General features: G+C 38.9%; 1 protein-coding gene across 1 annotated transcript in view; it reads right to left on the bottom strand.

The window, feature by feature from the left end:
- Positions 1-93: 93 nt before the first annotated feature.
- The window catches only part of LOC146497713 (solute carrier family 22 member 23-like), a 35,519-nt gene continuing 22,843 nt past the window's right edge, over positions 94-12,769 (bottom strand). The window contains exons 4-10 of the mRNA XM_085141840.1: positions 12,165-12,333; positions 10,396-10,523; positions 8,546-8,648; positions 6,832-7,067; positions 6,045-6,077; positions 5,166-5,289; positions 94-4,451 (exon numbers count right to left, since the gene is read on the bottom strand). Of these exons, the coding sequence (XP_084997966.1) occupies positions 3,059-4,451; positions 5,166-5,289; positions 6,045-6,077; positions 6,832-7,067; positions 8,546-8,648; positions 10,396-10,523; positions 12,165-12,333 (2,186 nt within the window). The 3' untranslated portion in view covers positions 94-3,058. The remainder of the gene's footprint in view (positions 4,452-5,165; positions 5,290-6,044; positions 6,078-6,831; positions 7,068-8,545; positions 8,649-10,395; positions 10,524-12,164; positions 12,334-12,769) is intronic.

Raw genomic sequence — 12,769 nt, 5'->3', positions numbered from 1 at the left:
ACAGGTATGGCTTATATACAAGTGCATGATGACTGTTAAACTGAAAACAATATGAAACCAAACAACTGGAATTTATAAATGGTACAATCCATGTTTTTTTTTATTTATTTTTTTGTTATCATTTTATTTATTTTACATTCATTTAAATCTCCCCTTTAAAGAGATCTTAAGTCGCATGGTTAAGAGAAGCAACACCTGAAATGTGTATATACTGGGGCCGTCCTATGTGAGACTTTCATCTGCCGGGTTCAAAACAAGTCCTTGCTAAGATCCAGGATCCTTCATCTTATTTAAGCTCGATGTTTCCACACATTTACCGTATTTACAAAAGACATAATCTTCTTCTTCCTCCTCTTTTTTGCTTGCTTTTCCAACAATTAAAAAAATCCTATTCTATCGCTGGTGCTAACATTGCTTTGGATTACTTTCACTAAACTTTCATTTCGCTTCAAACAGAGTCAAATAAAAGGATTAAAAGTGTAGTTACTCCCATCTGCACGGGAGAAAAGTGAGGAAGCAACATATCTCGGAAGACACTGGTTGCATCGTGCTGTGTCATTAACGTTACAGATGTCGCGTGGGATTTAGTTGATACACACTTCAATTTTTGCAATACACACTTAGATAGAGATCAACATTCACCGAGGAGGATTCCGAGTAAAATGAAGCTACTGACCACTGCAGTCCACCCACTCTCAACTGCAGATGCCAAGATTTCCTTATTAAATCTAGTGTCAACACCCTTTTCAACATTGTAGACTGCATGCTGATCTATTGCGTGCAGTCTACAATGTTGAAAAGGGTGTTGTCAACTCCAACAAAATCTGACATCACACGATTGCAGGTCATTGTGCTTTCACGTGTAGCAGCACAGCATACACAGGTTTAAATGATCTCAAGAAATATTTAAACAATATTAATGACTAGATGGTCGTCGTTCACAGCCACCCTAGATCAATCAAAAAGTGGAGCCATCGTGGTATGATTTAAGCTGCATTTGAGTAAAACAACCACAGGTAGGCTTTCGCAATCATTCAAATAAATATCAAAGGATATGCAGGCTTTAGTCAGTGCAAAGTTGAGTTTGATAAAAGCAAAACTTAATTCTAGTGACTGAAGTAGCTGTAAGGTTTACGGAAAATCTTCCGTCAAGTCGGCTGTTGCGTTTGACTCCTGAATGACACCTTAATAGAACTCCAAATACTCCCTGGATATAAGTAATTATGATACACTGTGATCATTTTAGCACATTTGAAATGACAACACATCACTCAGTTGGCTCTAAAGTTTTACAGTACAGTGTAATTATTATTATTATTAATAATAATAATGATCATTATTACGAGGATTGTTGTAAACAGTGGATTATCTGTAATCACACATCCTTCCTTAGACAAATATTACAACCTCCAAAGCACAAAGTACTACAACAACTGTCAAGTTTCACACACATTTAAGTCAAGTATAATGTTGTCCGCAGACGGACATGGGCTTTGGAAGGAAAAGTGCCTCCTCAAGCAAAAGTCTATCAATTTAAGAATATCAGTCGGTTAATCTGACTGAACGGTTGTGACCTGTATTTTTAAAATGTCGTTTTGACAAATGTAAGAAGTATTGCATTTTTTTTTCCTTTTTTTAAGGTAAACTTAGTTGTGCATGTGAAAGTATGAACACCCCGACGTTAATAAGCTCTTAATGTCGGACCACGATTCGGAAAACACAAGGTTAGTGGTGCTGCGACATTTGGCAATCACGTCAAACATTTTTGGGTTTAGGTTCAAAAATATTTTTTTTTTAGGATTTGATTTTTTTTTCTTCTTCTTTTTTTTTTTTAAGCTTTTTTGTTTGTTGCCGACACATTCACAATAAATTGTCATGCTTAGTCCCCACTTCGAAAGATAAAGTGCCACCACACCGAGGTGCCACGAATACTGTAAGAATGAAGTATAGCTCTGTACAATAAGGGCACGCCATGAGAGATTATTCAAAACAATACTTTGAATTAAAAAAAAAAAAACAATCAAGCGTAACAAGTAATTATCAATATACTTACATTAATACATTTACAAAAAAAAATCAAAAAACATTTGCATACCATAAATTTCATTGGCTTGAATGATTGGAAAAATAAAAGTTTCTTCTGACCGACAAAATGTGGGTCATTCTTTTTCACCCACATCACTGCTCATATGCATCACAGATATGCTTTCTGTCAATTTTAATTCATCAAATGGTGATAAATTGTTCATTCTTCTTCTTTACTTCCTAGTTTTGGAATAGGTATCCACATATAGCCTATAGCAGGGGAGAGCACTTAACAGTATTCTCCAAAACAGGCAAATACTATATCACTAAAGGTTTGGCACTATTTCTACACTTTATTTTGGTCAGGGTAGTTTTTTGGCATTTTCTTTTTAAGAAAAAAAAAACTATTCCAATTCTGATTGCTTACCTCTATAGCAACAAAAAGCACTTTGTAACATTCAGATTTACTTGTCCATACATATAAAGCAACCTTTTTGTACAAATATCTTGACATTACCTTTGAGCACAAGTACCAGTGATTTTTGTTTGTTTGTTTGCTATTAGTACCATTGCATTTCTTCCCCAGTGCTGATGACACGTCTCAGTAATTATGGGAATTGCTTTAAGTCTCTTAAAAATGACAGTGATTTTGTCCCCGTTCATTTACGTCAGAGTAGTTAAAACGCTGGTGATTTCCAGTGACATTCAACGAAGCGCAGAAGTTACTGTCACATTGTCACATACCAGCCTGTGGCATTCTCCCGCTTGCATGGTCTCATTAGGTGGCTAAATGCACAAAAGGGTGCAGCAGCACTGAAAAAACTAAATACAAAAAAACCCAAAACAAAACAAAACCAAAAAAAAAACCTGAAACTTTGCAAACATGTTAACTCAACTCCAGGTGGGGAACAGTCTTCATTAAGTGCCTGCAGTCTAAGCAGGCCAGTTCCTGTTCCCATTGATGCAATGTTCATGTGGGTGGCTGCATCCTGGTGAGACAATTAAAGCTTCAATTCCTGGCTGAAGAAGTGGATCACGATGATGCCATGCCGTTGACAGTGCTGTTTTCTGTGCTGGCACTGTCCCTGTCCCTGATCGAGAGAACACCCGAGTCTATGGGGGAGGACACCGTCCAGTCCATTAGAGAGGAGGGAGTTGCGTCTGTGGAGGCTGAATCTGTGATGGAAGATGGTACTGAATCTAAGACGAGGCGAGCGGCTGATCGTGGTTCAGTGTCTGTGACAGTCAGAGTGGTTGATTCTAGAGTGGAGGTACGTGCAATGTCTGTGACAGGGAGAATGGAAGGAGACTGTGCTGTATTGTTGACTGTGTTTATGACAGCGCGAGTGGAAGAGTCCTCTGAGTCAATGGATGGAGGAGGTGTGTTTGGAGGTAAAACGTATTTTTCTTCAACGCAGGGAGAGGTAGAATCTAACTGAGGTGGCCGGGAGTCTATGAGAAGGAGGGTGGGTTGATCTCTTACGGAAGGAGGAGATAAATCCTCATCTCCTCCATCCATAGGAGAAGGAGGACTGTCTCTTATGGAAGGGGGAGAAGGAGAACCCGCTGAAGTGGCGTGAGTATCCTTGAGCAAAGGCGGGTCAGATGTTGTGCTTATATTTTCGATGTCATTATCCAGCAGGTTCGGAGATTTTAAAGTGGAGCTCGGTGGAGGCTCGATGATGGGCGTGGTGCAGATCAGCAAAGAGGAGGGTACAGTTTGAGAGACGGGGGGAGTGGAAGAATCCAATGAAGCAGCAGGTGTAATTTCTGCTTCTCTTGTTGGGGATTCACCACTGTCGTTCATTTCAGGTAGGGATGAATCTAACAGTGGTTCCACAGACTCCAGGACGATTGCAGGAGGTTCTTCTGCAGCAGCTAAAAGTGGGTCTGTGACACACGGGGCTTTGTGTAAAGGAGTGGAAGACAGCAGGTGCTCTTTACTGCCCTGTGTGACGGTGTCTTTACCCAGTGTCATCATGTTGCCCGTAGATGAAGATGAAACCGAGTGGCCGTTGGGATCTTTAGGGCCAGCCACACAGGAGTGCATCTCGATTAACTGCATACCTCCAGTCAAATCAATAGCTGAAGAGGCAGTGGAGTCCATGATGATGATGGGCGCTTCATGAAGTGGTGTGTCACGCACTCTTGTGTAGTCCCTGGTGCTGTCAGACGTGTGCAGCAATCCAGGTTTCCTCGGGGGAAGCAGGGGTGGACGGGTGTAGTTCTCGACATCAGCCAGGGTCTCTGGGAGTGGCTGATTGCGCGTTTCAGGCAACAGGAGAATGCAGATGATACAGATGAGAGTGCAGCAGGCAAAAATTATGTGATGAAGGAAATAGCCCTTCTGATTGTGGAGTTCCATGATGGGTTCAGTAAGCATGCCAAAGCCAGCGCTGGCCAGGACCAAGCCTAAACCACCACCCCTATGGGAAGACAGAATATTTATTAGCTTGTAATATCAATAGAAAATTGGGATGATCTCACAAACCTTTAAAACCTCTCACAAATATTGAAATTCCAGCGATTTAAGTGAATCACAACTTGCACATTGTTCTGGAAAGCTAAATCTTGTATTTAAAAGCAGTTTTGTTTTACCCTCCTCTTCTTTTCTGCCTTTTTCCCGAGGAGCAGCAGAGAGTGCTGCAGTACCGTCTAACACCCTCTACTCCATGTTGGAAATTCGCTTTCCTGTCATTGCCAAAGTTAGCCACTAGATGGTGCACTTCACACATTGTTAGCAGAGCAATGCTTTAAAAAAAAAACAACTATATTTTTATACATCAAGTGCTGTGTCACACATCCTCAAAAGGCTGGATAATTTGTGCAAGTTGTGGATTACATTTGATACGGGGTTGTGAGTCTGTCTTTTCTAGCAGTTCAGGAATTTCATACCGATATTAAACAGGAGGAGGAGCAGAATGGATGGTCACGATTAAAAACAAAAACAACAGCTACACTAAAAACAATTAATTATAAGTTCTCTAGAACAATGAAACAGATTTTTAAAACAAAGATTTTGAATTGTTCAACACTTGTCAGCCTGAATATTGTTTTACTCCTCTGCAAAATAAGAACACATTTTCCACATTATCTCCCCCTCCTCTGGTGGTACAGTCTTGCTCTTGCAGTGGGTTTACCTGATCACAGTGGGAGTGATCTCAGCACAGAAGAAGATGCTCAGGGCGCTGACTGCTTTGGAGGAGAACATACCGATAGCGGAGAAGCCAATGGTGAAATGCGTATTCATTGTACTTGTGGTATCTGCAGAAGAATCAGGAGACACAAACATGGAGATTCTTCCCTCAATATGCTGTGTAATCAGTGAAAGTGGTGTATATGTAAAAATGTGTTAAATTTACTTTTCAGGGAAAATGATTGCAAGTATTTGCCAAAATTATTATTTTCAAAAAATTATAATGTTACAACAATTCTGGTAAATTCAATGGAGTTAGATCGGGCAATGCAATGACAACAAAGGCTATTATTTTAGCTTTTATTTTGGTGTAAGTTCAACAAAAAGAGATATAGAATGAGGAGCTGTTGAGAAATGAATCTGCAAACAATGAGCCAATTTAGCCCAAAGACGGTTTAAATAGGGTGTTTTACAAATAAGACATACTAAAGATGGCATAATGGCATAAAGAGGTTTAGAGGAGAACTACCCTGAAATCAGTTCTCGCTTACCACAGGGGGATTAGTGTGGAGAGATTACAGCGATGGATAAACAGAAGAGAAAAGTAAAGGAAGGCTGGTGGTGAGTTCATAGTTCTGTAACAAAGAGGCTCGCCCTCTTTAACATAAGGGGATAAATAAATAAAAAGAGAGCCTAAAACTTCATCATGAGTCTCCACAAGGCTTGCATAGGCCTGACAAAATGCTGGGCATGAAGCATATTTTCCTAAACCTTTATCAAGTGAATGCAACAGTCTGAGTTATGAGATTGATTGATTGATATATATATATTACAAAATGCAACACTTATGAATATATGAGTATATATGAACAGATAGACTTACTTATTTTCAGGTGTTCACTGTATTTCCCCAACACTAGAAAAATATTGAAAATATGAGGAATTATTAGAAAAGAGTGACAAATAGTGAGAATTAACACATGTCGAGCTAAGCCTTTCAGCACAGCGTAACAAAGGGAAAATAGAACATGAGCATAACCTTGATGTGTTGACTCAGGTTAAACATTAAGTGTAACTCGTTTGTAACTGGATAAACTGTTGCTGGCTGTTTTGATCATCTGAGGCACTTCTGGTACTCACTGACAATGTAATCAAGTTCAGGGACTGAACGGGGACAAAACAACTAAAGGTAACAAATCTCGTAACAACCATCATGTTTAATGTGTCTATGAATAGCAAAAATGTAGGACTTTTTTTTTTTTGAGACGTATGCACTTGTAAGCATTTGTCATTTACACAACATTTGTAAAAATGTTAGAATTGGGAGAAGGAATAGCTCAGTATTTGGTAGCATGACAGAATTACATTTATTACTCACAGTTGTTCTTTAAAAAAATCTGTGAAGCATACATACTTCTATGGGTTCTGTTTTTGTTGCTGTTGTTACTTTTGCTTTGTTTATATTGAGTAAATTACCTTATAGTTACCACTGTAATTATTGATACAAATGTTAAACTATTACTTCGATTTATGTGACTAAGAGTTCTTTTTGGGGGTTTTTATATTGTGGACTTTAGACCATAGTCAATCTCAATAAACTGCATGAGAGTGGCCTCCTCAAGAACCGCTAGAGCTTTTTCACGTTATAAGAGTGCCTATGTAATACTCACAGTTAAGTAGACCCAACTGCAGCAGAGATGCGAGGGCAGTGATGATCATAAACAGAAGAAGGCCACCACGACGGCCCATCAGGCAGACCGCTGGACATAGTGCAATGCATGATGCAACAGCGATGCCTGCCATGGTGTAATAGTGTGTATAGAAGTCAGGGAATATGGTGGTTCCCTGAGCTTCAGGATCCATCATGCTGCGGGCAAAGCAGTGGTGGATCCCATAACCAGTTAACCTGAATAAAAAACAGAGAAAAGCAAGTCAAAAAAAGCGACATCTCAAACAATACAACGGCTACATCAGGAGACACTGAACTACATCTTTCGTAAGGGTACTAAGTAAACTGTGTAAAGCAGTGAAGAGGCGCTTTATTTCATGCTTTCTCTAATCTTAGTGTATTTTGAAAAAAAACCCAAAAACCCTCACATGTGTGAACACGGATTTATTGGCACACAGAAACACACCCTATGTACACACACACGCACAAAAAAAACAAAAGCAAGCCCTCACACCCTCCTTCCGAGTTGTCTAATGTTTCATAAGGACAAAGCTCATGTAAAATTTATGCAAACAGGGAATCAGGGACACTGTGCACTAAAGAAGAGGTAGAGCTCGGTCTGCCAGGCAAGAGATGAGGTCTCAGATCGAAGAAAGAGTCCATTGGAGATGAAAAGAGAGAGCAGCACAAATATGGAAGGACAAAAGAAGAAACAGCTAAAGATCAATCCTCTATCCAGCCTGCAGGTTAATAGTGGCATCTTGACTCCACAAAATGGCAGGTCTGAGTGGCATTGCACTCCAAGTACCTGTATTATATACATCTTTTCAAATCCTGACACACTCACAAACACACACACACCCCCGTTAGCACACTGACACATATAACCCTGTTCTCAAAAAGACAGAATACACTGTAAAAAGCAAAAAACAGACCCTTTATTGGATCCTATGTTGGACTGAAAATGAACTTTATGTATATTAGACTACATATGTTAGAAACAGGAAATGATGTTTCTGTGTGTCTTGGGTTAAAGAGGGTGATTGGCTTGTTACCAGTATACACGTCTATGTTTTTTTTTTCCTTTTTTTAAATCAATCACTATTGCGCCAAACTTCAAAAGCAATTATCTAAAAGGCTTTAAGAGGGCATTAGTGCACTTAGCATGGAAAACATACACATCTGCAAAGGCACTGTTAGCGCTGTATATTATTACAGTACATGGGTTTTGGAGAGATGATTACCCCCATTCACATGTTTTTTTTAGGGAAATACTTGCTCATTACACAGTACACATGTATTACAACTGCATGAGTCTGCAGTACAAGAGTCCAGAGGCTAAACCAGCGTGCCTGTAGTCAAGTACTGTGACCGACTGTGAATCATTACATTATAAAACTAAAAATATGACAGAAAAGAGTCTGCAAACTGCAGCAGAAATCCTATATCAAGGAAGCAAAGCATTATGCTTTCATAACCACACACTTGGCTTCATGCTTACAAAGTGTTAAAATGTATTAAAATAAGAACTCTCTTTTTAAATGATCCTAGCATCAAATTCAAGGTGAACAATTATCATAAAAAGTTAGAGACACAAATAAAGATACAGCTTCTTGATTTATGTCACTGATCTACCATTTCAAATAATTACATGATTTAAATGATTTGCATTCTTTAACACAGAATTATTTTTACATTTTAAGACAGCCACTTACGAGGTGACACAGAGCACAACGATATTCTTCCAAAGGGTCCTCGTCCCAACCATTTTCACAATGCATGTTTTTTTGGGCCTCTGTTGAAGAGATCTTTGTAGTTCTGGGAACAGGAAAACATATATATTATTAAAGCTTTGCCAAAAATAAAAAATAAAAATATCATAAAAATTATAGAACTCACATTTGTTTCTTTTCCCCCCCTATTTACTGTTTCACATATACAACCGGGCTGGTTCTTATTTCCCCACTGAGGGACATTAAATAATACTTCTATTCTATTCTATTCTATTCTATTCTTATATAACACTATTCTACTCCTCTTGAGCACTCATAGCACTTTATACAAGTTGCCTCATTCACCAAGTGCTTCCTATCTAACATTAGAGAAATTAACAAACTGTTATTTATTTAATAAATACATTGAAAAAGGAATGAAATGAAAGTGGTAGAATATTTCTTTTTTTTTTTTCTGGCATTTCGATTGAAAAGTCAACATCCATCTGTTGTTGCACTGCAGTACAGTAGTACACAAACCTGAATAATAAACTAAGTAGAATTACCTTAAAGTGTAGGCAAAATTCAAATGTTTGAAACCCTTCTAAAAGAATAGGGTTCTGGAAAGTTTTGTATTTGAATGATAGTACTGTAAATATAATGAGTAAAAGTTGGACAGCTATCTGGGTTTGAAACCACAGAAACTCCATGTTTTGGTGAGCTCATTCATTCCACACAGGTATCATCCCACAGCTTTGTCAAACAGGTATGGTAACACAAACAGGAGAGCAGCTACCAGCGGGCAACACCCCTGAGCTGCTCGTGATACATGATATAACACACTTAATGTTTTGGTATCAGTCTGCAGGTTGCCACAGTAACACACCTCTGCCTCATGCTAGTCCATTTTTCACATTGACTCAGGCATGCGAAGGTTATCTCTGGCTAACCACTCAGGTTTTCCAGTGATCCCCTGAGTAAGATCAACTGTGATCAGAACTATGCAAATCATTCCACTTTTTCAAAGGGGATCAAGTAAATTGTTCTACATGAATAAGACATGCTTCAGTCTGCTTCTATAGCATAATTTAGTGCTGAGCAATTGAAAGTAGAGAAATAGCTAATGCTTCTCTACCGTATGGGGAAGTTTATACATTAAAAAAAAAAGAAAAAAGATAAATCTACGTCTATGGTAATGCACTTATTTCCCTAAATGCTAAGAGTCAGCACAGAGACTCCAACTTCTAAAAATATGCAATCAATTTCACACTGTGGCTCCTCTTAAAGCCTTTTATCTCATAGTGGCACTTCCCTTCCCTCATTTTTCAAAAAGGAGTGATAACTACGCAATGGCAGGACAAAAACAGGGGGGAAAAGTATTCAAATGTTCATATATAATAAACAAACACTTATACAAATCTGCTATTGATTTTCACAACAACACAACCCAAACTGCTTTGTTCTGGCTGGTCTGAGTACATTTAACACGGGGTCAAATGCCTGACCTACAACCATCTGCCATCTGCCCACTATTGTGTCAGCTCATGTCCACCCATCCAAGCTATAATGATATTAATGAACATTTGAGAGTGCCATAATCCAATGTTCAACACCCAATGCTACCTTTGTAGTGGATTATTTCTGTGTTAGCAAGATGGGAAATGTATATAACCTTGTCAATCTGTCTCATTTGGATAAGCGAAGCTGGGAATAACAATGCAGACCACACCATTCAAAATTAAGGCCTAGCAGACACCTTTGCCGGGAAGAAGTATGTCGCGCAAAACATATCAAAATGTAAAATGCAAACATTATGTCTGATGTCTTTAAATTACTGTTGAAGGATTCATTACCTGCGAGGATGTTCTCTGGGTCAAGCTCCACGTTCACTTGATTTTTCTCTACTATGTGTCCCATGATCCACTTGGAGCGACCGTACTGCTGAGTGGCGAGCAGCCAACGCAGTGACTCAGGGAAGATCCTGTCAAAAAGATGGGGGATGTCCTTGTTAATATGACATGAAAAATGAGTCAGGGGGAAAAAGGAAAAAAAAGAGTTCTCCTTTTATTAGGTCGTATGTAATCTAACTTTGTTAGGGCTCGCAGTGCTAAATCTTGTTTTTATCTATCATTGCACCATTTCAACACAGTTTGGATATGAGGCAGAGAAGAAAAGTGCAATGTTAAGCTAAAGCTATACACCAGATCCCAAACAGCCGATGGGTCGGCTGCGGTGTGACACACACAACAGAATTTACAGTGGTACTGTCTCACAGCCAATGTCACCCCCTGTGCCGCTCTATTATTTGTGTCTATCATTTTCCATAATGTTGCATAAACTTCTCAAAGAGGTTAGGTATCAGCTTGCAGAAAGAGTACATGTGTATATGAAGACAGTCAATAACATAACAACTGGTGCTGCATTTGGATGAACCTCTGTCTACAAAGTAGATGTGCAGGTTTCATCATTTTCCACATGTGTGGTTTGCAACTATCCCTCCCCCCACCCTCACCCAACCTAATTAGATCACCTGCAGCGTTTAAATTTTCAACCTAATCAGCTGTATTCCAGATGTTTGCAGAGTCAGCCACAGTTAATCAGGAAAGTTAACACAGCTTTGGAAATTACCTCAAAGGCTCTTGCCAACTTTTGTGTGCTAAAAAATGTGTGCTGTGTGACAGAGCCATCACACTTTGATGACACCGTATCAGATGACAGATTGTTAGATTGCTAATAAATGAGAGAACCTCTCAGGCTGAGTTCACTGTGCAATGTCCAAACTTGTGGTACCAACAGAAGTTCCACAAGTTTCACAACCTGCTTCATGTCCTTGAATTGTGTAGTCTTTAGCAAACAAAGCCATGATTGCATCACAGCATACAACTGTTGCCATTGAATGAAAATCCCATTCAACAGCTGAGCCATCAAACTGCTGAGTGATAATGAATGCTGTATTTTTTTTATGATCGGAACAATGGAACTGAGGACATATCAACATTTCCTTATTTACCAAATCACAATGACTAACCTGACATGTGCCCGAGATGTATTTCCATCCCTTCTCCACACTGTATCTTATGCTAATGAAAGTGTATTGCATGACAAAGACTGATGTTTGACAAGTTGTTTGCTTTGGATTACTTCTGACTGTTACTGAACAGAACCCCCCTTTGTTTTGCAGGGACATCAAAGATACCAAGGCCTTTGAAACTCTGGCAAAATCTATATTCCTGCCATCTTTGTAGACATCAGCACTATTACAGAACTGTGTTCAGTGAGGTAGAATAAATGGTGTATTTATTGCTTATGCTTTGGAAAAAGTCAGAGCAGAGGTTTAAGTGTAAAAGATACCTCAGCTTGGACTTTAGTACTATTTTTTAAGCTTGTAAAAAATAATAATAATAAGAAAAACCTCTGCAAGTGTATCTTTTGTTAAACAGTGCTTAATTTACTCAAAGGGAAATCAATAAATCAAGTCACACCTGATTGCCATGGATGCACCTATGTGTCTTTTTTAAACTGTTGTGTAACTGAAAAAAATATTTTAAGTTTAACAGAATATCAAAATCAGATAAGATAACCCGGTACCAAAGTGCAGCGAATGCTAAGGTCTTTTCCTTACCAAATGTAGGACAGCATAAGCAGCAGGGGACAGATGATGACAGCTTGAAGTACCTGCCAGTTGCGACAGAGGTACGCCACTCCAGGCATCAAGAGCCGACCACCCAAAACCACAAAGCTGGCCACCATGGTCATGGAAAATCGCCATCCTGGCAGGCACAGCTCGATCCCTGGCAAAGAGAACAACGAAAAGGGGGGGAAAAGTACAATGTGTTTTTTTCTAGTCGAGACATATTTAGAAAAATGATATAAAACGAGTGGAAATACCAGAATTTCAACATTTCTTGGGAAGATGACACATGGGACTGACACTAGTTTTTGTATGTTCAAATTAGCTATAATCTTTGGAAATTTTGGAGCACAAAATAAAATGAAGTTGCTTCAAATAAAAGGGTTCCCATAAATTAGTTGTTCTGAGATGTTTGTACCCATTCATATGCAGTTGAATTACCTGGCAAATGTAACATTATAATGATGATATTTACCTTTTTGCAATGAAGAAAAATATTTTCAATCACTTTAGAGAAAAACTGAGAACAACATAATGCGCTCATTGACTTTTGGGGGAATGAAATGTGCAATCTAGAGCAAAGTTGATGAGTAAAC

Source organism: Neolamprologus multifasciatus, chromosome 18 (assembly GCF_963576455.1).
Source record: "Neolamprologus multifasciatus chromosome 18, fNeoMul1.2, whole genome shotgun sequence".
Taxonomy (NCBI): domain Eukaryota; kingdom Metazoa; phylum Chordata; class Actinopteri; order Cichliformes; family Cichlidae; genus Neolamprologus; species Neolamprologus multifasciatus.
This window is presented reverse-complemented; position numbering and strand designations above follow the sequence as displayed.